The 22,237-nt window shown below is 45.0% G+C and overlaps 1 protein-coding gene across 1 annotated transcript in view; it reads right to left on the bottom strand.

Moving 5' to 3' along the window:
- Positions 1-2,273: 2,273 nt before the first annotated feature.
- Positions 2,274-22,237, bottom strand: part of LOC121581900 (PI-PLC X domain-containing protein 3-like) — a 37,764-nt gene continuing 17,800 nt past the window's right edge. Inside the window, exons 2-5 of the mRNA XM_045212545.1 lie at positions 3,428-3,684; positions 3,069-3,242; positions 2,516-2,691; positions 2,274-2,379 (exon numbers count right to left, since the gene is read on the bottom strand). Coding sequence (XP_045068480.1) covers positions 2,274-2,379; positions 2,516-2,691; positions 3,069-3,242; positions 3,428-3,684 — 713 coding nt within the window. The remainder of the gene's footprint in view (positions 2,380-2,515; positions 2,692-3,068; positions 3,243-3,427; positions 3,685-22,237) is intronic.

Raw genomic sequence — 22,237 nt, 5'->3', positions numbered from 1 at the left:
AAGCGAGGATCGAGAGCGCGAGGGACAGCGGCGGAGCCGAGAGAGAGACAAGGAGAGACGGAGACGAGAGGGGAGGGAGAGAGAGAAGAGTATTACTGTATGATGGTATTTTGGTGTAACAGTGAGCTGTTGAGTAGCTAGAGCTGTTAAAGAGTATAAGTCATTATGATCAGGGCTGTCTGTGCTGGAGAAGCATGTCTGACACACTGCTTGGAGCAATCATGTGAACGATCCAATGTGGGTGGCGAGATATTATATACTTTGTATAGCTGGTGTCTCCTGTGGTGAAGTTCTGTCAAACTGGTTGGAATGCTACAGTCCTGGATTTGAATGGGTTTACAGTCGATTGAACAATGTGCAATGTACAATGTACAATGTTCTTCTTTAGGTCTATAAACTAGTCCACAATTGATGAAAACAGACAGATAATAGCACATTAAACACAATTTCAGGTGAAAAATATATTTAATCTCAAAGCAATGAAATGGGAAAATAGACGGCAATAAAGGAAAGAGAAAATAAGGATGTAGAAAGAAAGGAGAGAAACCCAGCATCCTACAGCGTTGTCATCAGGGGTAAGTAAAGGAGAGATGAGAGAGAGAAACCCAGCATCCTACAGCGTTGTCATCAGGGGTAAGTAAAGGAGAGATGAGAGAAGAGAGAGAAACCCACATCCCTAGCGTTGTCATCAGGGGTGGGATGAGAGAGAGAAAGAAACCCAGCATCCTACAGCGTTGTCTCGGGGTAATAAAGGAGAGATGAAGAGAACCCACATCCCTACACGTTTCATGGGAATAAAGGAGAATAGAGAGAAAACCCTCATCCCTACAGCGTTGTCATCAGGGGTAAGTAAAGGAGAGATGGGAGAGAGAGAGAGAGAAACCCAGCATCCTACAGCGTTGTCATCAGGGGTAAGTAAAGGAGAGATGAGAGAGAAACCCAGCATCCCTACAGCGTTGTCATCAGGGGGTAAGTAAAGGAGAGATGAGAGAGAAAGAGAGAGAGAGAAACCCAGCATCCCTACAGCGTTGTCATCAGGGGTAAGTAAAGGAGAGATGAGAGAGAAAGAGAGAGAGAGAAACCCAGCATCCTACAGCGTTGTCATCAGGGGTAAGTAAAGGAGAGATGAGAGAGAAAGAGAGAGAAAGAAACCCAGCATCCTACAGCGTTGTCATCAGGGGTAAGTAAAGGAGAGATGAGAGAGAAAGAGAGAGAGAGAAACCCAGCATCCCTACAGCGTTGGCATCAGGGGTAAGTGAGGCAGTGATATTATGTTTTTATGGTGTAATGATGTCATGTCATAGTATCGTGGGGAACAGGTTAGAGTTACTAGATAAGTGGTTAGAACAAGTCTACATTCCATTTGTCAAAGGAGTTTCTGATTTTAGGGTAGTATGAGTGATGACAGGATTATGTCCTGGGGCAACGGGGTAATAACAACGAGAAATGAGTCTATATGTTCAGATTATGTGAGTTAACCAAAGTATAAAGGAGGTTAGATTTTATGTGTGGGCAGTTCAACTGTCGAAGGGCAAAGCAATGTCTGTTTGTTAGATGAACCCACACTCTATCCAATAATACTTTATAAATCTCCACAGAATATCTAAGTAAATTCTTGCATCTTCAACTTCACAATACCAAAAACTCATCATAACAGGCAGTCTATCGCTCAGCCCTCCAGGCAATGTCCCCACCACAATGAACTTGAAGTAACGTAGAAGTTTGTTTTCCAACAACGCGCACACACACAGTCACAGAGACACACCACAGGACACACCACCAGAGCACACACACACACACGCGCCCCCGCAACAGACAGAGACACACACACACAGACAGACAGACAAGCACACACACACACAACAGACAGAACAGACATATACACACGAGACACACACACACCCCACACACAGGGACACCACACACACACAGGCAGACAGACAGACAGACAGACAGACAGACAGACACACAGACAGACAGACACACAGACAGACAGACAGACACACACACAGAGACAGACACGACCACAACACACAGAGAGCGACACGGCACATGTCACAGAGACACAGACACAGATACACACAGACACACAGAGACACACACAGACAAAAAGAGACACACACACACAGAGAGAGACACACAGACACACAGAGACACACACACACACACAGAGACACACACACACACAGAGAGAGACACACACACACAGAGAGAGACACACACACACACAGAGAGAGAACACACACACACAGAGAGAACACACACACACAGACTCACCTTTCTGTAATGGTCTCCCTCAGTCCGCTAGTCACTCCTTTCATGACGGTGCTGGCCTTAGGTGTAAGGACCACTTGGGAGACGAAGAATGTTCCCTTCCTCCTGCAATCATACAAATCACATCAAACCTTACTATACAGTCACAATTAAAGACGCAATAAGTGCTTTTCCCTGTTTTCAAGTCAACACACTGTCCAGGACAAGACAGGGTGAAAGATCAAGGGACAGACAGACAGACCTGCGGTCAGCCACAGAGGCCTGGAGGAACTGGATCAGCTTGTCGGGGTCAGTGGTGTTGGCCCAGGGAGCAGGCATCATCTGACCCGGCCACAGGAAGGGCACCTCCAGGGCCATAGGACTGTGATAGAACACCAGTACCTGGTATTCATTCTCCCACAGATACTGGAGACTCACCTAGAGGAAGGGAGGAGGGGAGAGAGGGAGATAAGCCTTTGTCATTAGGAAACTTCCAGAGCCATAGCGGGAGCAAATTCTCTCTGCAGAGTGGTCAATAGCTGGCACAGCCACAAAGTCATAACCCTAAACTTAACCACACTGCTAAGCCTAATGACTAACTTTAACCGTAACTTAAGACCAAAAAGCGAATTTTTGTTTTCAGAAATGTTTACAATATAGCCAATTTTGACTTTGCAGCTGGCCTATTAAAGGGGAATTCACTCAGTTCTGCCTCCAGGACAAGACTCATGACAATAAACATCAACCTGCATAGTGGACACTCTTGAGGGAGCACAGAGATTGAAAGTCTTAGTTTGTACAGAAGAGCATCTTACTTCCTGAGCGAAGACGACAGGGCAGAGTTTCTCCCCGAACACGTCCCTCAGCATTGAGACCAGTTTCTCATGGTGCAGGTTCTGAACTCCGTAGAAATGGTTAAAGTCCAGGAACACCACCTCTCTGGCATGGGCCGACAGGAAGGAGCTGATCTGCTCCAGGCCTTCTCTCACCTGGAAGGACAACACAACACACACCCCACAGGAGAGCAGAGATAGTGTCAGACCAGTCATACTGTACCCACTGAACATGGTCCAGAGTTGTTCCTGACCTGTAGCTATAGACAATAGCTTTTTTCTGGTCAGGTGGTCAGGAATGTCTGGTAAAACAAAGTTGTATAGTGATTAATTCTATTCACCGTGGCGCTGAAGAGACCGTGAGCGAAGAAGAGTTCGTTGTCTGGGTCCCGGGGCTTGGTGGAGATGCGCAGGTCAAAGAAGCGGACGCCGGCCTCCAGCTGGCTGGAGAAGTTCATGGTCTGAGTGGCGAGCCATTTGCGCATCAGCTTCTTGGCCACCGTGCCGAAGACGGACACAAAGTTCTGGACGGCGTCAGTCTGCTCAGGACCAACCGGAGAGGACTCATCTATGTAGAAACTGAACGAGTCATGTGAACCTGGGGGGAATATAGGCTATAGGTTATAGTGGAGCGGAGGATAACGTGTGTGTGTGTGTGTGTGTGTGTGTGTTTAGGGACAGTGGTGTGCAGAACAATAGCTCTGTGACAATAGAACAATGCCAGTTGGTTGAGAGTGAGTGATGTCCTCTCCCCCTGTCCCTCTCCCCCCTGTCCCCCTCTCCCCCTGTCTAAACAGAAAAGTAATCTAACCAGAGAACAGTGGTTCTCTAAAAGTGTAACAGCCCGAGACACTTTGCTCCCCTCTCTCCTCTCTCTCTCCCTCTCTCCTCTCCCCTCTCTCCTCTCTCTCCCTCTCTCCCCTCTCCTCTCCTCTCACTCTCAACAATACATCCACAGCCAGCCAACCCACTCACACAGCCCAGTGTGTGACCTTTTCCCCTGAAAAATAAATAGATAAATAGGGAAACCCACAGGGTCAGGCTACGTTACAGTCAGCCCTATACAAAGCCCTTGGCAACAGAGACAGTTATCCAAGAGGAAGGCTGGCTACCCTTGGCCCAAAGAGTGAACCTTCTCCAGTCACAGCAACCACACAATAACCCCAGACACACACACATCCAGCCATGCACACAGAATGGAAAGTGACCTTAACCCAACAGCACAGAGAAAACCTCACAGGCGACCACAAAAGTAACAGCGCATTGAGAGCCATGTCACAACTTATGTTGTGAGTAGAAGCATCATTCAACCAAACAGGACAGAGACGTCTGTGGCTGAATTTACAGCAGAGAAAATGACACCACCATGTCTTTCAACAGTCACAACCAGACCACTGACAACGACAATGCAGGCCGTACAACGACCTCAACGTCACAGTCGAGACAGTGACTGTAACCAGAGCAGACAACTCTTGGGGTCAACCAACCACAGTACAGAGTTGTCCACACGGTCTCATAGCCCAGAGAGTGATCTTCAGCAATCACAACAGAGATGACTGCAGACTCAACCGCACTACAGGGCTGACCATACCACAGGGCTGACCACACAACAGGGTTGACCACACAACAGGCTTGACTACACTACAGGGCTGACCCCTACTATACTTCTTCCATACGGTCACAAAGCCCAACGAGTTACCTCAACCACAACATAGACGGTCACTGTAGCTCGAACATCAGTGTCACTCAGCCGGCTGACCCTTAGAAAGTCACTAGAGAGATTACAACAATCAACCTCTCCACAGGCACTGAACACAGAGAGAGAGACCTTCATCCTACACACAGACAGACAAACAGACACTCGCTTGACTGCACGGTCCCTACATCAACCATACAGTCAGCATCCTTCTAAGTTCCTGTTCCCATTAAGCAATGTTCTGCCCAGGCTTGTCTGCTCCTACACAAGAACGTGGACTTAATAGATATCTCACTATGCCTTGTGGGTGTAACAGAGCAAAGCTTCCTGTTATGCTTCTGAACAAATACGTTGTAACCTTCATATAAATGTTCTGGCAATATTGCTCTGTTGCTCCAGTAGATAAATTATTCGGTTCAATAGAGTCAGCTCAGCTCCATGCCTTGAGGCATGAAGGATCCCTAGTGTTTCTGTCAAATACACCTATAGCCTTTAAAAAAAGATGATCTAGCAAGATTCCTTTGGGCTTATCAAAGGTGTTTTATGCAGTGAGTCAGAGTTCACTGATGATGTGTGTAGCTGAAAAGGTGTGCAACACAAAATGGTAGCTACACATCTCATATATATATATGCCATCGTCTCTCATAATATATCATATATTATAGCTCCTCCCTCAACCTGGATTTGTTCCTGAAATGATTGGTCAAACCTCCGAAATGAAATGTCAGCTATACCTTGTATGACCAATAATTTCAGGAACAAATCCAGGTTGAGGGAGGAGCTATAATATATGATATATTATGAGACGATGGCTTAGCAACACACTGGAAATTACAGCGGCGCTTATCTCTCGACTCTCGCTATTCTGTGATGATAACGAGAGAAAAACCAATCCATCAAAATATATCAATTAAATCAGCATAAGGCTGTGGAAATAAAATGTGTAATGACCAACATGCTTTTCATTAAGCTTAGAAGGTCAGACTAGCTGTGTGTCAAATTAGTATTCAATTAACAACAATCAAAAAAGTGTCACAGAGACCATTGAGCACTGTTGGAGATGTGTTCTAAGTAACACCGCTGTTCATCTCGTAAAAGGGATTCCCTGCCTCTCTCCCCCTGTTCACCACTCCTGTAAGCTGATGGTAAAAATGGTTAGGTGGGATATCAACACTAGCCTCACCAGTAAAGCAGAAGACTGAGGTCATCACGTCCTGTGTATGGCTTCTGGTTGTGCCTGGTTTCTCTAGTTCATGTGTAGCACCAAATAATGTTGAGACATAACCAACAGCTTACAGGAAGCACTTAACATGTGATTAGCATAACCTTGGAGAAGACAATGCATTACTTGGGCTAATTCCTCTGTTTGTGAATTACAGGACTAGAGGGATGCATTAGGGATGAGGCAATTACAGAAACTAACTAACAAATCCCTCGCTCTCTGCACTTTATAGTGGCTTAATGAAGGAGATGAGTAACAGAGATGTTCTTGTTGCATGTCTTTTCCCTGGAAAGGGGCAAATCTACTAGATATTTGCTACAAGTTGAAAGTCAGTAGGTCTACCTGTTTTAAACAGAGGGAACAATGTCAAATAAAGTGTCATTGAAGACTTACATGTTATGTTTTATGTTATGGTTTATGTTTGGTCCTGTGTAGCTCAGTTGGTAGAGCATAGCACTTGCAACACCAGGGTTGTGGGTTTGATTCCCACGGGGGACCAGTACGAAAACATATCTTAAGATGTATGCACACTGTATCGCTCTGGATAAGAGCGTCTGCTAAATGACTAAAATGTAATCTTTATGTTTTCTCTGAAGGGTAATATGATATACTGGGTATGAGATACTGGGTACGATACACTCAAATGTGCCGATGTGATTCCACACCTGCTTACAAAAACCACAGGAAGTAAAAGACCATTAGAAGCTGGAGTGTGAGGAGAGCTGGAGGAATGAACAGAGGACAGGATTATGTGAGTGCTCTCTCTATTTCACTCTGTCAGACATAGAGAATATGGTGTGATGAGCAGAGACAGCACCATGCAGAGAGGGTGCAGCAGTTGCTACAAATCTGTTTCATTACCGCTCACTACCACACTAACTCCTAACACCCTTTAGGGCACAGGAGAGGAGCCGGCTTCCCCTCACTTTCTCTACTCATCTCTTCATTCCCTTCATCTCCCATCCCTTTTCCTCTGCTTCTGTCTTCTCTCTCTGTCCATCCATTTTCCTCTGCTTCTGTCTTCTCGCTCTGTCCATCTCTTATTTTCTCTCCTTCTCCTCCCTCCCTCGCTGTCTGTCAGTCTCTCTCCCAACCACCTCTTTTACTCTCTTTCGACAGTGGTCCCTCATCACCCTCCCCATTCTGTCCGCCCATCCATTCCCTCTATCAAATCATCTCTCTCCTCCTATGGTGTTATTCTGTCCTCTGGTATGAGAGTCATTGAGGACACAGTGTGCAGCTACAGATTGGTGAGACCAAATTATTTCGTTTTTGGAAAATAATTAAACTTCTTCCCGCTGTAAACTCAATTAACTGCCAGTGGTGCAGGAGAGTACTAGCATGGCTATCTGATTTGATTTGCATTCAACAATGATGTATCGATATTGCCTTATTCGGTAAGACAATGACAAAATGACAGACTGGCACCCAGGCGAGCAGAGTACACTAAGTTTGAGTGAAATATACTGTCCACATACACATAGATCCATAGCTATAAGGAAACTGTCAACCACTATTTGGATAAGCTTAACGTAAATAGAATTTTCCACGTCATCATACAGTGGGGAAAAAGGATTTAGTCAGCCAGCAATTGTGCAAGTTCTCCCACTTAAAAAGATGAGAGAGGCCTGTAATTTTCATCATAGGTACACGTCAACTATGACAGACAAATTGAGAAAAATAATTCCAGAAAATCACATTGTAGGATTTTTTATGAATTTATTTGCAAATTATGGTGGAAAATAAGTATTTGGTCACCTACAAACAAGCAAGATTTCTAGCTCTCACAGACCTGTAACTTCTTCTTTAAGAGGCTCCTCTGTCCTCCACTCGTTACCTGTATTAATGGCACCTGTTTGAACTTGCTATCAGTATAAAAGACACCTGTCCACAACCTCAAACAGTCACACTCCAAACTCCACTGTGGCCAAGACCAAAGAGCTATCAAAGGACACCAGAAACAAAATTGTAGACCTGCACCAGGCTGGGAAGACTGAATCTGCAATAGGTAAGCAGCTTGGTTTGAAGAAATCAACTGTGGGAGCAATTATTAGGAAATGGAAGACATACTGATAATCTCCGTCGATCTAGGGCTCCACGCAAGATCTCACCCTGTGGGGTCAAAATGATCACAAGAAAAAAAATCCCAGAACCACACGGGGGGACCTAGTGAATGACCTGCAGAGAGCTGGGACCAAAGTAACAAAGCCTACCATCAGTAACACACTACGCCGCCAGGGACTCAAATCCTGCAGTGCCAGACGTGTCCCCCTGCTTAAGCCAGTACATGTCCAGGCCCGTCTGAAGTTTGCTAGAGTGCATTTGGATGATCCAGAAGAGGATTGAGAGAATGTCATATGGTCAGATGAAACCAAAATATAACTTTTTGGTAAAAACTCAACTCGTCGTGTTTGGAGGACAAAGAATGCTGAGTTGCATCCAAAGAACACCATCCCTACTGTGAAGTATGGGGGTGGAAACATCATGCTTTGGGGCTGTTTTTTCTGCAAAGGGACCAGGACTGACTGATCCGTGTAAAGGAAAGAATGAATGGGGCCATGTATCGTGAGATTTTGAGTAAAACCTCCTTCCATCAGCAAGGGCATTGAAGATGAAACGTGGCTGGGTCTTTCAGCATGACAATGATCCCAAACACACCCCCCGGGAAACTAAGGAGTGGCTTCGTGAAGCTTTTCAAGGTCCTGGGTGGCCTAGCCAGTCTCCAGATCTCAACCCCATAGAAAATCTTTGGAGGAGTTGAAAGTCTGTGTTGCCCAGCGACAGCCCCCAAAACATCACTGCTCTAGAGGAGATCTGCATGGAGGAATGGGCCAAAATACCAGCAACAGTGTGTGAAAACCTTGTGAAGACTTACAGAAAACGTTTGACCTGTGTCATTGCCAACAAAGGGTATATAACAAAGTATTGAGAAACTTTTGTTATTGACCAAATACTTATTTTCCACCATAATTTGCAAATAAATTCATTAAAAATCCTACAATGTGATTTTCTGGATTTTTCTTTCTCATTTTGTCTGTCATAGTTGACGTGTACCTATGATGAAAATTACAGGCCTCTCATCTTTTTAAGTGGGAGAACTTGCACAATTGGTGGCTGACTAAATACCTTTTTCCCCACTGTATGTTTATATGCTTCAACATGGCAGAATTCTCTCTATGATAGGAGAATATGACATACACTGAGATCAATCCCCGGTAGAACATAACGTTCTGAGAACCATATGTTTCTCCGAGTTTGGTGAGAGTGTGGTTGTCCTATGGTCATTTTGCATACAACCTTCCCACAACTTTCTGAGAATGGTGCAAGATAGTTGATTGGCTTTGTAAACATTCTCAGCATATTTAAGGGACTTGACAAAAAAAACGCTATTTTCTTGGTATTTCATTACTTTAACAGAATGTTTCCTAAAAGTAAAAATTATGTTTACATTTCATTTCAATTTTGGTAATGTTCTAGGAACGTTCTCCAACTGGTTTGTCATTGGGAATGTTCTCAAATAGTTCAAAGGACGTTAAGGAACAACGTCCTTCTGTGGGAATTTCAGTACTTCAGCATAACGTTTCCTACAGGTTTCCTCATGGTTCTATTTAAAGTCATGTTCTCAAATTGGTCCGAGAATGTTAAGAAAACTTTCCATAAAAACCACAAGAAAACTTTTGTAACATTCAGAGAACGTTCTAAGAATGTTATTTAAAAACAAATACATTCTGTTCTCTTCATCAATAAAATTCTCTATCCAGGAAAACTTTAAAGGAACCAGAGTAAAACGCTCTCAGAACCTCCCTGCAACTTAAATGTTCCCATAACATATCAAATGTTCACTTCTGTTCTCAGAACGTTTAAAAAACGTTAAATTTTACTGGTCAGGAAATGTATGGCTTCGTTCCCTCAACCAATTTGAAACTAAAAACGTACGTTCCCACAACTTCCAAGGAACCAAATGTGCTAGCTGGGATGTGTCACGACTTCCTCCGAGGCTGCCTCCTCTCCTTGTTCGGGCAGGCTTCGGCGTTCGCCGTCACAAGCCTTCTAGCCACTGCCGCTCCTCATCTCATCATTCCATTTGTTTTGTCTTGTTTATTACACACATCTGGTTCATATCTCGTCATCAGTCCCTGTATAAGTGTTCCCTCTGCCCCCTTGTCTTTGTGAGTGATTGTATATTGTGAGATTAGTGAAGCTCGGTGGAGCTCCTTGTATTTTGTATCACCAGGTTATTTTCCCTGTGTGCCTTCTTGGTTTCAGTGCGCCTGTTTTGCGCACTGGACTGTTTTGACGCTTTATTGCGTAACTCTGTAAATCCTGTTATTCTGTGATTTACCCTCCTGCCATATCTCAGACTGGCCAATAAAAAGAAAAGATTAAGATGGGCAGTCTGAGATAATGCTTTTTCTTTGCAACTCTACCTGGAAGCTCAGCATCCCGGAGTCGCCTTTTCACTGTTGACGTTGAGACTGGTGTTTTGCGGGTACTATTTAATGAAGCTGCCAGTTGAGGACCTGTAAGGCGCCGGTTTCTCAAACTAGACACTAATGTATTTGTCCTCTTGCACAGTTGTGCACCGGGGCCTCCCACTCCTCTTTCTATTCTGGTTAGAGACAGTTTGCGCTGTTCTGTGAAGGGAGTAGTACACAGCGTTGTACGAGATCTTCAGCTTCTTGGCAATTTCTCGCATGGAATAGCCTTAATTTCTCAGAACTAGAATAGACTGGCGCGTTTCAGAAGAAAGTTATTTGTTTCTGGCCATTTTGAGCCTGTAATCGAACCCCCAGTTGTTGATGCTCCAGATACCTAACTAGCCTCAAGAAGGCCAGTTTTATTGCTTCTTTAATCAGCACAACAGTTTTCACCTGTGCTAACATAATTGCAAAAGGGTTTTCTAATGATCAATTAGCCTTTTAAAATGATAAACTTGGATTAGCAGACACAGCGTGCCATTGGAACACAGGACTGATGGTTGCTGATAATGGGCCTCTGTACGCCGATGTAGATATTCCATTAAAAATCAGCCGTTTCCAGCTACAACAGCCATTTACAACATTAACAATGTCTACACTGTATTTCTGATCAATTTAATGTTATTTTAAATGGACAAAAAAAATTGCTTTTCTTTCGAAAACAAGGACATTTCTAAGTGACCCCAAACTTTGGAACAGTAGTGTACCTACCTACCCGTTATGGAAAATGTGCTTTTTTAGTATTTCTCCAGTAGGTTTCCTCAAGGAGAAAGTCTCCACTTCTATGTCAAAGATAATAAAACAGAAACAATACAGTAATGTCAGCAAAAACACTACAGTAAATTCTACAGTATATTACAGTCTGCAAAAACACTACATAAATTACTATATTATTTTACTTCGGTATTTATACCATAGTTAACTGTAAATACTACAGTATACTACATGGAATACTACAGTATTCACTGTAGTGTTTTTATGGACTTGAGTCAGTAAATACAACAGTAAAGTCTGCAAAAACACTACAGTGAATACTATAGTATTTATTCCATAGTATACTATAGTATGTTTTCATGAGGGTGGGACCAGAAATCAGCCCAGGCATGTCATCCTCAATTTAGACCAGCCCACTATGCTAAAGATGGACAGGCCCACCTGGCATTTGCCCAAACTGCCCTATGTCTCGTCCATTTCTGTCTAGAACCGTAGCAGAGTGGCAGCCAATGTGAATAATCAAATCTAATCCAAATGTATTTGTCACATGCACCTAGGGTGGCTGGAGTCTTTGACAATTTGTAGGCCCTTCCTCTGACACTGCCTGGTATAGAGGTCCTGGATGGCAGGAAGCTTGGCCCCAGTGATGTACTGGGCCGTACACACTACCCTCTGTAGTGCCTTGTGGTCGGATGCCGAGCAGTTGCCATACCAGGCAGTGATTCTCTCGATGGTGCAGCTGTATAACTTTTTGAGGATCTGAGGACCCATGCCAAATCTTTTCAGTCTCCTGAGGGGGAATAGGCTTTGTCGTGCCCTCTTCACGACTGTCTTGGTGTGCTTGGACCATGATAGTTTGTTGGTGACGTGGACACCAAGGAACTTGAAGCTCTCAACCTGCTCCACTACAGCCCCGTCGATTTGAATGGGGGCGTGCTCGGTCCTCTTATTTTTCCTGTAGTCCACAATCATCAACTTTGTCTTGATCACGTTGAGGGAGAGGTTGTTGTCCTGGCACCACACGGCCAGGTCTCTGACCTCCTCCCTATAGGCTGTCTCGTCGTTGTCGGTGATCAGGCCTACCACTGTTGTGTCATCGGCAAACGTAATGATGGTGTTGGAGTCATGCCTGGCCATGCAGTCATGAGTGAACAGGGAGTACAGAAGGGGACTGAGCACGCACCCCTGAGGGGCCCTCGTGTTGAGGATCAGCGTGGCGGATGTGTTGTTACCTACCCTTAACACCTGGGGGCGACCCGTCAGGAAGTCCAGGATCCAGTTGCAGTGGGAGGTGTTTAGTCCCAGGGTCCTTAGCTTAGTGATGAGCTTTGAGGGCAATATGGTGTTGAACACTGAGCTGTAGTCAATGAATAGCATTCTCACATAGGTGTTCCTTTTGTCAAGGTGTGAAAGGGCAGTGTGGAGCGCAAAAGAGATTGCATCATCTGTGGATCTGTTGGGGCGGTATGCAAATTCGAATGGGTCTAGGGTTTCTGGGATAATTATGTTGATGTGAGCCATGACCAGCCTTTTAAAGTGCTTCATGGCTACAGACGTGAGTGTTACAGGTTACATTAGTGTTCTTGGTCACAGGGACTATGGTGGTCTGCTTGAAACATGTTGGTATTACAGACCAGGTTGAGAGGTTGTAAATGTCAGTGAAGACACTTGCCAGTTGGTCAGCGCATGCTCGGAGTACACGCCCTGGTAATCCGTTTGGCCCTGCGGCCTTGTGAATGTTGACCTGTTTAAAGGTCTTACTCACATCGGCTACGGAGAGCGTGATCACACAGTCGTCCGGAACAGCTGATGCTCTCATGCATGTTTCAGTGTTACTTGCCTCGAAGCGGGCATTGAAGTAATTTAGCTCGTCTGGTAGGCTCGTGTCACTGGGCAGCTCGCGGCTGTGCTTCCCTTTGTAGTCTGTAATAGTTTGCAAGCCCTGTCACATCCGACGAGCGTCGGAGCCGGTGTATTACGATTTGATCTTAGTCCTGTATTGAAGCTTTGCCTGTTTGATGGTTCGTCAGAGGCCATAGCAGGATTTCTTATAAGCTTCCGGGTTAGAGTCCCGCTCCTTGAAAGCGGCAGCTCTACCCTTTAACTCAGTGCGGATGTTGCCTGTAATCCATGGCTTCTGGTTGGGGTATGTACATACAGTCACTGTGGGGACAACATCATCGATGCACTTATTGATGAAGCCAGTGACTGATGTGGTGTACTCCTCAATGCCATCGGAAGAATCCCGGAACATATTCCAGTCTGTGCTAGCAAAACAGTCCTGTAGCTTAGCATCTGCTTCATCTGACCACTTTTTTAATTGACCGAGTCACTGGTGCTTCCTGCATTAGTTTTTGCTTGTAAGCAGGAATCAGGAGGATAGAATTATGGTCAGATTTGCCAAATGGAGGGCGAGGGAGAGCTTTGTACGCGTCTCTGTGTGTGGAGTAAAGGTGGTCTAGAGTTTTTTTCCCTCTGGTTGCACAATTAATATGCTGGTAGAAATTAGGTAAAACAGATTTAAGTTTCCCTGCATTAAAGTCCCCGGCCACTAGTAGCGCCGCCTCTGGATGAGCGTTTTCCTGTTTGCTTATGGCCGTATACAATTCATGGAGTGCGGTCTTAGTGCCTGCATCGGTTTGTGGTGGTAAATAGACAGCTACGAAGAATATAGATGAAAACTCTTCGTAGATAGTGTGGTCTACAGCTTATCATGCAATACTCTACCTCAGGCGACCAAAACCTCGAGACTTCCTTAGATATTGTGCACCAGCTGTTGTTTAATAATATACATAGACCGGCACCCCTTGTCTTACCAAAGGCTGCTGTTCTATCCTGTCGATAAAGTGTATAACCCACCAGCTGTATGTTATTAATGTCTTCGTTCAGCCACGACTCGGCGAAACATAAGATATTACCGTTTTTAATGTCCCGTTGGTAGGATATTCATGCCTGTAGTTCGTCCATTTTATTATCAAGCGATTGTAAGTTGGCCAATGGTATCGATTGCAAAGGCAGATTAGCCACTCGTCGCCAGCTCCTTACCAAGCACCCCTATCTCCTTCCGCGATATCTCCTTTTCTTTCTACTGCGAATGACTGGGATGAGGGCCCTGTCGGGTGTCTGGAGCAAATCCCTCTCGTCCGACTCATTAAAGAAAGATTATTTGTACAGTTCAAGGTGAGTAATCGCTGTTCTGATGTCCATAAGCTCTTTTTGGTCTTAAGAGACGGTAGCAGCAACATTATGTACAAAATAAGTTACAAACAATGCGAAAAAAATAAACAAAATATCTGAAATGGATTCAATTGTTTAATTTCCCCCCTCATTAATCTACACACAATACCCCATAATGACAAGCAAAAACAGGTAAAAAAAAAAAAAAAAAAAAAAAATACGGAAATAATACATTTACATAAGTATTCAGACCCTTTACTCAGTACTTTGTTGAAGCACCTTTGGCAGTGATTAAAGCCTTGAGCCTTCTTGGGTATGACACTACAAGCTTGGCACACCTGTATTTCAATACAAAACCTAGAAGGCTCTTGGTTCTGAGTTTTTGTTGTCGTCGGGTGAGGTTGTGTCTCTCTCTGGCGGGAGGTAAGCTTGGCTTATATGGCTTATATGGTGTCGAGTAAAGCTTAAACTATGTAGTTAGATTGTAGTTAGGTATTGTATGTAGTTATCGTGGGTTATTGTATGTAATTATTGTAGGTATTGTATTTGGCTGAGCCCGGTGAAGCACGAGGCTAGCTAACCCACTACCTGGACTAGCTAGCGGGTAGCTACTGGTAACTATTAGCAACTGTGGATAGTTGTTTCACGCTTGAGAGAGCCTGTAATTACGCCAGCTAGCTGCCTACAATAATTACATACAATAATACCTACCATTCAGCTGTTTTTCTAACCTCATTGTCTGAAGCGTTAACGTTAGGTAGTAAGTAGCTACTGTGCTCGAAATTTAGCTAGCTTGTTGCTACCTGGATAGCTAACTAGACAATAACTGGAATGACCTAGCGAACAGACGCGAACTGGCTGAGTCAATTCAGTGGCTAGCATTGCACTTGGCTAGCTAACAGTAGCTGCTAGGGGTAAGTTAAAACCTACATTCGTGTTTTGTTTTTTACATACTGGTAGCCAGAGTCGTTCAAGGGAATTCGGGACATGGGTGACTAGTTAACGTTAGCTTGGCTCTCTCTGTGTGTTCGTGCAGTGGGTGGAGGGTTTTTTGTTGTTGCAGAAAGCAATGGCTAGCTAGTATGCTAACTATTCTAGCTAACTAACTGGCTGAATAAGTTGACGACGGACTCGCTCTAGCTGTCGGGACTAACCCACAACGTTAGACACGGACACGTATGATCTGCTTGGCGTGTTGACACACTGGTGGTTTGTTGTGGCCGAGTATTGGTGCTAAACCGTGTTGTTGGAGGCTGGCATGCTAGTTGGCTGTGGCATCATAGGATTCGGTGCCCTGGACGGTTTTTCACGGAAGAATACTGTACCAAGTTAGCTAGCTGAATAAACTAAGTTAGTCTATTCCTAGAAAACATTGAACCGCTGTAGTTTACATCAATTATAGTTTCTGAGGTGGAAGTTGGGAGAGTTATATTTGGGTGTTTCAGTGAAACGTAAGTGAGGGAGGCCACGCTCTCTCGCTTTCCCAGATGTTTAGTTCATTTCATTCCGATCTCCTTTGCATTATTGTAGCCATTTTCTGTAGCCCGTCAACTATGCCTCTGTCTATCCCTGTTCTCTCCTCTCCGCACAGGCTATACAAACGCCTCACACCGCATGGCTGCTGCCTCTCTAACCTGGTGGTCCCTGCACGCACGACCCACGTGGAGTTCCAGGTCTCCGGCAGCCTCTGGAACTGCCGTTCTGTGGCCAACAAGGCAGAGATCATCTCAGCATATGCTACCCTCCAGTCCCTCGACTTCTTGGCGCTGACGGAAACATGGATTACCACTGAAAACACTGCTACTCCTACTGCTCTCTCCTCATCTGACCATGTGTTCTCACATACCCCGAGAGCATCTGGTCAGCGGGGTGGTGGCACAGGAATCCTCATCTCTCCCAAGTGGACATTCTCTCTTTTTCCCCTGACCCATCTGTCTATCTCCTCATTTGAATTCCATGCTGTCACAGTCACTAGCCCATTCAAGCTTAACATCCTTGTCATTTATCGCCCTCCAGGTTCCCTTGGAGAGTTCATCAATGAGCTTGACGCCTTGATAAGTTCCTTTCCTGAGGATGGCTCACCCCTCACAGTTCTGGGTGACTTTAACCTCCCTACGTCTACCTTTGACTCATTTCTCTCTCCCTCCTTCTTTCCACTCCTCTCCTCTTTTGACCTCACCCTCTTGCCCTCCCCCCTACTCACAAGGCAGGCAATACGCTTGACCTCATCTTTACTAGATGCTGTTCTTCTACTAATCTCACTGCAACTCCCCTCCATGTCTCCGACCACTACTTTGTATCCTTTTCTCTCTCGCTCTCCTCCAACACTACTCACTCTGCCCCTACTCAGATGGTAATGCGCAGTCGCAACCTTCGCTCTCTCTCTCCCGCTACTCTCTCCTCTTCCATCCTATCATCTCTTCCCTCTGCTCAATCCTTCTCCCTCCAATCTCCTGATTCTGCCTCCTCAACCCTCCTCTCCTCCCTTTCTGAATCCTTTGACTCTCTATGTCCCCTATCCTCCCGGCCGGCTCGGTCCTCCCCTCCTGCTCCGTGGCTTGACGACTCATTGCGAGCTCACACAACAGGGCTCCGGGCAGCCGAGAGGAAATGGAAGAAAATTAGACTCCCTGCAGACCTGGCATCTTTTCACTCCCTCCTCTCTATATTTTCTTCCTCTGTTTCTGCTGCTAAAGCCACTTTCTACCACTCTAAATTCCAAGCACCTGCCTCTAACCCTAGGAAGCTCTTTGCCACCTTCTCCTCCCTGCCCCCTTTGCTATTATGGAGTATTGTGTGTTGATTTATGAGGGGGGAAAAGCATTTCATCCATTTAACATTAAGACTTTAACGTAACAAAATGTGGAAAAAGGGAAGGGTCTGAATACTTTACAAATGCACTGTACATATAGAAGTTGGAGAAGTTGGAGCAGGGGGCTGTTACATATATGTAGAGGTTGGAGCAGGGGGCTGTTACATACATATGTATGCATGGGCTGCCACACTGGGCGCCCGTGGAATGAAGGCACCCACTGGGCAACGACGTCAATTCAACGACTATTCCACATTGGTTCAACGTAATGTCATTGAAATGATGTGGGAACAATGTTGATTCAACCAGTGTGTGCCCAGTGGGAATGATCTGATGTGAGTAGATAAGTAGATAGCATAGTACTTTCTTTCTGAAACATCATAGGTTGCTTTAATTAACATAAATACACCCTGTAAATGTATCTAAATCATAAATCTGACTACTTGGAAATCCCGGCACCTGATTATTTCCTGACTGGAATAGCTGGATCAAATGTAAAATGTGAAATTGTGTTCTCAACAGTAAATTATTGAGCATGTGAGCTCAGAGATGTGAAAATTCCATAATTTGAAAAGGTTCAAAGTAATCTGATTTTAGTTCACTATTTCACAATGCCCTCAAATGACATCATTACCCAATAATTCAAAAGGAGCATATTGACAGGAAGCCATACCTCTTTTAGTGTTATATCAAGGATACAAAATCTACTCTGACCAAAATATTATTGCAGATCATTTTATAATGTATTTAGCTGTTGTATAAAAAAAGGGAAATCTTGCTTGTCATCTTTAAAGATATGTTGGTTTTTGGTAATGGAATTTCAAAGCACAAGGCAATGTTTCTTAAACTTAAAGAAGGCATAAACATTTCTCCAAAACGAAATAAAGTGTTGATATTAGTTGGCAGGGGTCTTTACTTCAGCATTATTGTGTTTTTGATTATTTCTAATAACTTGTAAGACTTTTTTTTCTGGTAGATGTTTTCTAAGACCCCTTTTCCATCTGTTTGATCAGAAATCAAAGCCTTTTCTTTCATTAATTTTTAGGATGAAAAAAAAATATATATATATATATATATATACACACACACACACACACACACACACACACACACACACACACACACACACACACACACACACACACACACACACACACACACACACACACACACACACACACACACACACACACACACACACACACACACACACACACACACACACACACACACACACACACACACACACACACACACACAGTCCCAGTCAAAAGTTTGCACACACCTTACTCATTCAAGGGTTTTTCTTTATTTGTACTATTTTTGACAAAAGTAGAATAATAGTGAAGACATCAAAACTATGAAATAACACATATGGAATCATGTAGTAACCAAACAAGTGTTAAACAAATCAAAATATATTTTATATTTGAGATTCTTCAAATAGCCACCCTTTGCCTTGATGAAAGCTTTGCACACTCTTGGCATTCTCTCAACCAGCTAAAACCAAATCATCCAATTATGGAAACACAACATCACTATCTGAAAAGATGATTGGAGATGGACTAACCCACCCACTTCTAGTGAGTTTTTCCGCTTTACTAAGAGCGTAGATTTAGCCAGGGGGTCACTTGTGGAATAGACAATGGCTGGAATGTGGTTTTAACCAATCAGCATTCAGGATTAGAACCACCCGTTGTACACTGCTCAAAAAAATTTAAGGAACACTAAAATAACACATCCTAGATCTGAATGAATGAAATAATCTTATTAAATACTTTTTTCTTTACATAGTTGAATGTGCTAACAACAAAATCACACAAAAATGAATCAAATGTATCAACCCATGGAGGTCTGGATTTGGAGTCACCCTCAAAATTAAAGTGGAAAACCACTACAGGCTGATCCAACTTTGATGTAATGTCCTTAAAACAAGTCAAAATGAGGCTCAGTAGTGTGTGTGGCCTCCACGTGTCTGTATGACCTCCCTACAACGCCTGGGCATGCTCCTGATGAGGTGGCGGATGGTCTCCTGAGGGATCTCCTCCCAGACCTGGACTAAAGCATCCGCCAACTCCTGGACAGTCTGTGGTGCAACGTGGCGTTGGTGGATGGAGCGAGACATGATGTCCCAGATGTGCTCAATTGGATTCAGGTCTGGGGAACGGGCCGGCCAGTCCATAGCATCAATGCCTTCCTCTTGCAGGAACTGCTGACACACTCCAGCCACATGAGGTCTAGCATTGTCTTGCATTAGGAGGAACCCAGGGCCAACCGCACCAGCATATGGTCTCACAAGGGGTCTGAGGATCTCATCTCGGTACCTAATGGCAGTCAGGCTACCTCTGGCGAGCCCTTCGAGGGCTGTGCGGCCCCCCAAAGAAATGCCACCCCACACCATGACTGACCCACCGCCAAACCGGTCATGCTGGAGGATGTTGCAGGCAGCAGAACGTTCTCCACGGCGTCTCCAGACTCTGTCATGTCTGTCACGTGCTCAGTGTGAACCTGCTTTCATCTGTGAAGAGCACAGGGCGCCAGTGGCGGAATTTGCCAATCTTGGTGTTCTCTGGCAAATGCCAACGTCCTGCACGGTGTTGGGCTGTAAGCACAACCCCCCACCTGTGGACGTCGGGCCCTCATACCACCCTCATGGAGTCTGTTTCTGACCGTTTGAGCAGACACATGCACATTTGTGGCCTGCTGGAGGTCATTTTGCAGGGCTCTGGCAGTGCTCCCTCCTGCTCCTCTTGCACAAAGGCGGAGGTAGCAGTCCTGCTGCTGGGTTGTTGCCCTCCCTACGGCCTCCTCCACGTCTCCTGATGTACTGGCCTGTCTCCTGGTAGCGCCTCCATGCTCTGGACACTACGCTGACAGACACAGCAAACCTTCTTGCCACAGCTCACATTGATGTGCCATCCTGGATGAGCTGCACTACCTGAGCCACTTGTGTGGGTTGTAGACTCCGTCTCATGCTACCACTAGAGTGAAAGCACCGCCAGCATTCAAAAGTGACCAAAACATCAGCCAGGAAGCATAGGAACTGACCTGCAAAACCAGTCCTTTATTGGGGGTGTCTTGCTAATTGCCTATAATTTCCACCTGTTGTCTATTCCATTTGCACAACAGCATGTGACATTTATTGTCAATCAGTGTTGCTTCCTAAGTGGACAGTTTGATTTCACAGAATTGTGATTGACTTGGAGTTACATTGTGTTGTTTAAGTGTTCCCTTTATTTTTTTGAGCAGTGTATAATACCACTCATTGGCTGCACTCATATACAGAAGCTCTCTGTGTGGCAGAGCTAATAGTGACATAATGCATATATGATGAACATACAGTATTGACTTCCTCATTTGTGTCTTCCTTCCTGCAAAAGTTGTCGGTCCTGAATAATGCAAACATGGTCATAATGACTTGAGCTATAGACTCAGACAAATTTCAACTAATTCAAAGCTTGATTGCCCTCAAGACGCACACACACACCGACTCAGTGATACACAGAAAGCCAGTTTTATGCTGACATAAAACTGTACACTCTTTTCTTCCTCTAAAAACCTTGGTCTTCTGCTGCCCTATAAACATCTTCTTTCTTTCTCTTATCTGTTTTATTTGTTGCTTTTGTTTATGACCATGTCCTCTGTTGGTCAGGGTGGAGGCTGGCACTGGCTCAGCTGTTTGAGTCAGAGACTCAGCGGGTTAGAACAGAGCCAGAGCAGGGGGAAGCCAGTGTCACCTGCAGGGCAAACACAGACAGCCTCGCTAACTCAACCTAAATCCATTTCCTGTACCAGCTGACATGACAAACAACCACAGTATGGCGTGTGTATGTGTGGGGTACAACCTGGGCAGGGTTGATGTTTGCAGTACCCAACGCGTTGCCTCTTGGGACTCCCTAAGAATAATACTGGGCTGGCCAAATGTTGTTGATGTTAATCTGGAGTGGAAATGATACACAGATAATCAGTACCAGGCAGGTAGATACAAACTGTCCAGCAGAAGTTATGGGCAAGAGTTGAAGTTGGCCTCCCGAGTGGCACAGCAGTCTAACATGCTGACCACACCGCTCGCGTTATGTGTGCTGCAAAATAAATGTACACATACATGTTATTCAATCATTGCAACCAAACTGCTCGCGAGCGTCTGCATAGCCAGGCGCTAAAATAGAACTTGGTTGTATTTTTGATGCATGACGCGCTGCAAGTCCCGCATCTCCCATCTCCTCATTGGTTTTTAGGAGCATATACCCACGTGGGTGATTGAAAGATGAACTGAGGTCCACACTCCTGTCCAGTTGGTGGTGGTAATGCACCTTAAAGTTGGTTGCCAACCGCCATATAAAGTCCAAAGAAGAAGAAGCCTGAAGGAGGAGAGATTACTAGAAACGAACTCGGTTTACCCTTTAATCTGTGGATTAATTGTCGGAGTAGAGGACCTTGTGCATTTCAGGTCAAATAACAACCAAATGTTTATATCCCAGGACAAAATAGCTATCATCAGCAAGCTAGTTAGCTAAATTGCCATGAATGTTTAATGCTTTTCGACCTGTCCCCAAATGAATATAGTTGGTTCAGAGTTCGTTTTGATATTTCAAGCAGCGTGTCCTGATCGCGTCTGGTGAGGATGGACAAAATCAACCCGGTCTAGTCAGCATGTAAGGCACTGCATCGCAGTGCTTGAGGTGTCACCACAGACCCGGGTTCAATCCCAGGCTGTGTCACAAACGGCCGTGACCGGGAGTCCCATAGGGCAGCGCACAGTTGGCCCAGCGTCGTCCAGGTTAGGGGAGGGTTTGGCCGGGGGGGCTTTACTTGGCTCATCGGGCTCTAGCGACTCCTTGTGGTGGGCCGGGCACCTGCAGGCTGACTTCGGTCGTCAGTTGAACGGTGTTTCCTCCTACACATTGGTGCAGCTGGCTTCCGGGTTAAGCGGACGGGTCTTAAGAAGCACGGTTAGGCGGGTCATGTTTCGGAGGAAGCATGACTCGACCTTCGCCTCTCCCGAGCCCGTTGGGGAGTTGCAGCGATGGGACAAGATCGTAATTGGATCAC

The sequence above is a fragment of the Coregonus clupeaformis genome, unplaced genomic scaffold (assembly GCF_020615455.1).
Source record: "Coregonus clupeaformis isolate EN_2021a unplaced genomic scaffold, ASM2061545v1 scaf0020, whole genome shotgun sequence".
Taxonomy (NCBI): Eukaryota; Metazoa; Chordata; class Actinopteri; order Salmoniformes; family Salmonidae; genus Coregonus; species Coregonus clupeaformis.
Note: the sequence above shows the minus strand (reverse complement) of the source record. Positions and strands in the feature narration are given on the sequence as shown.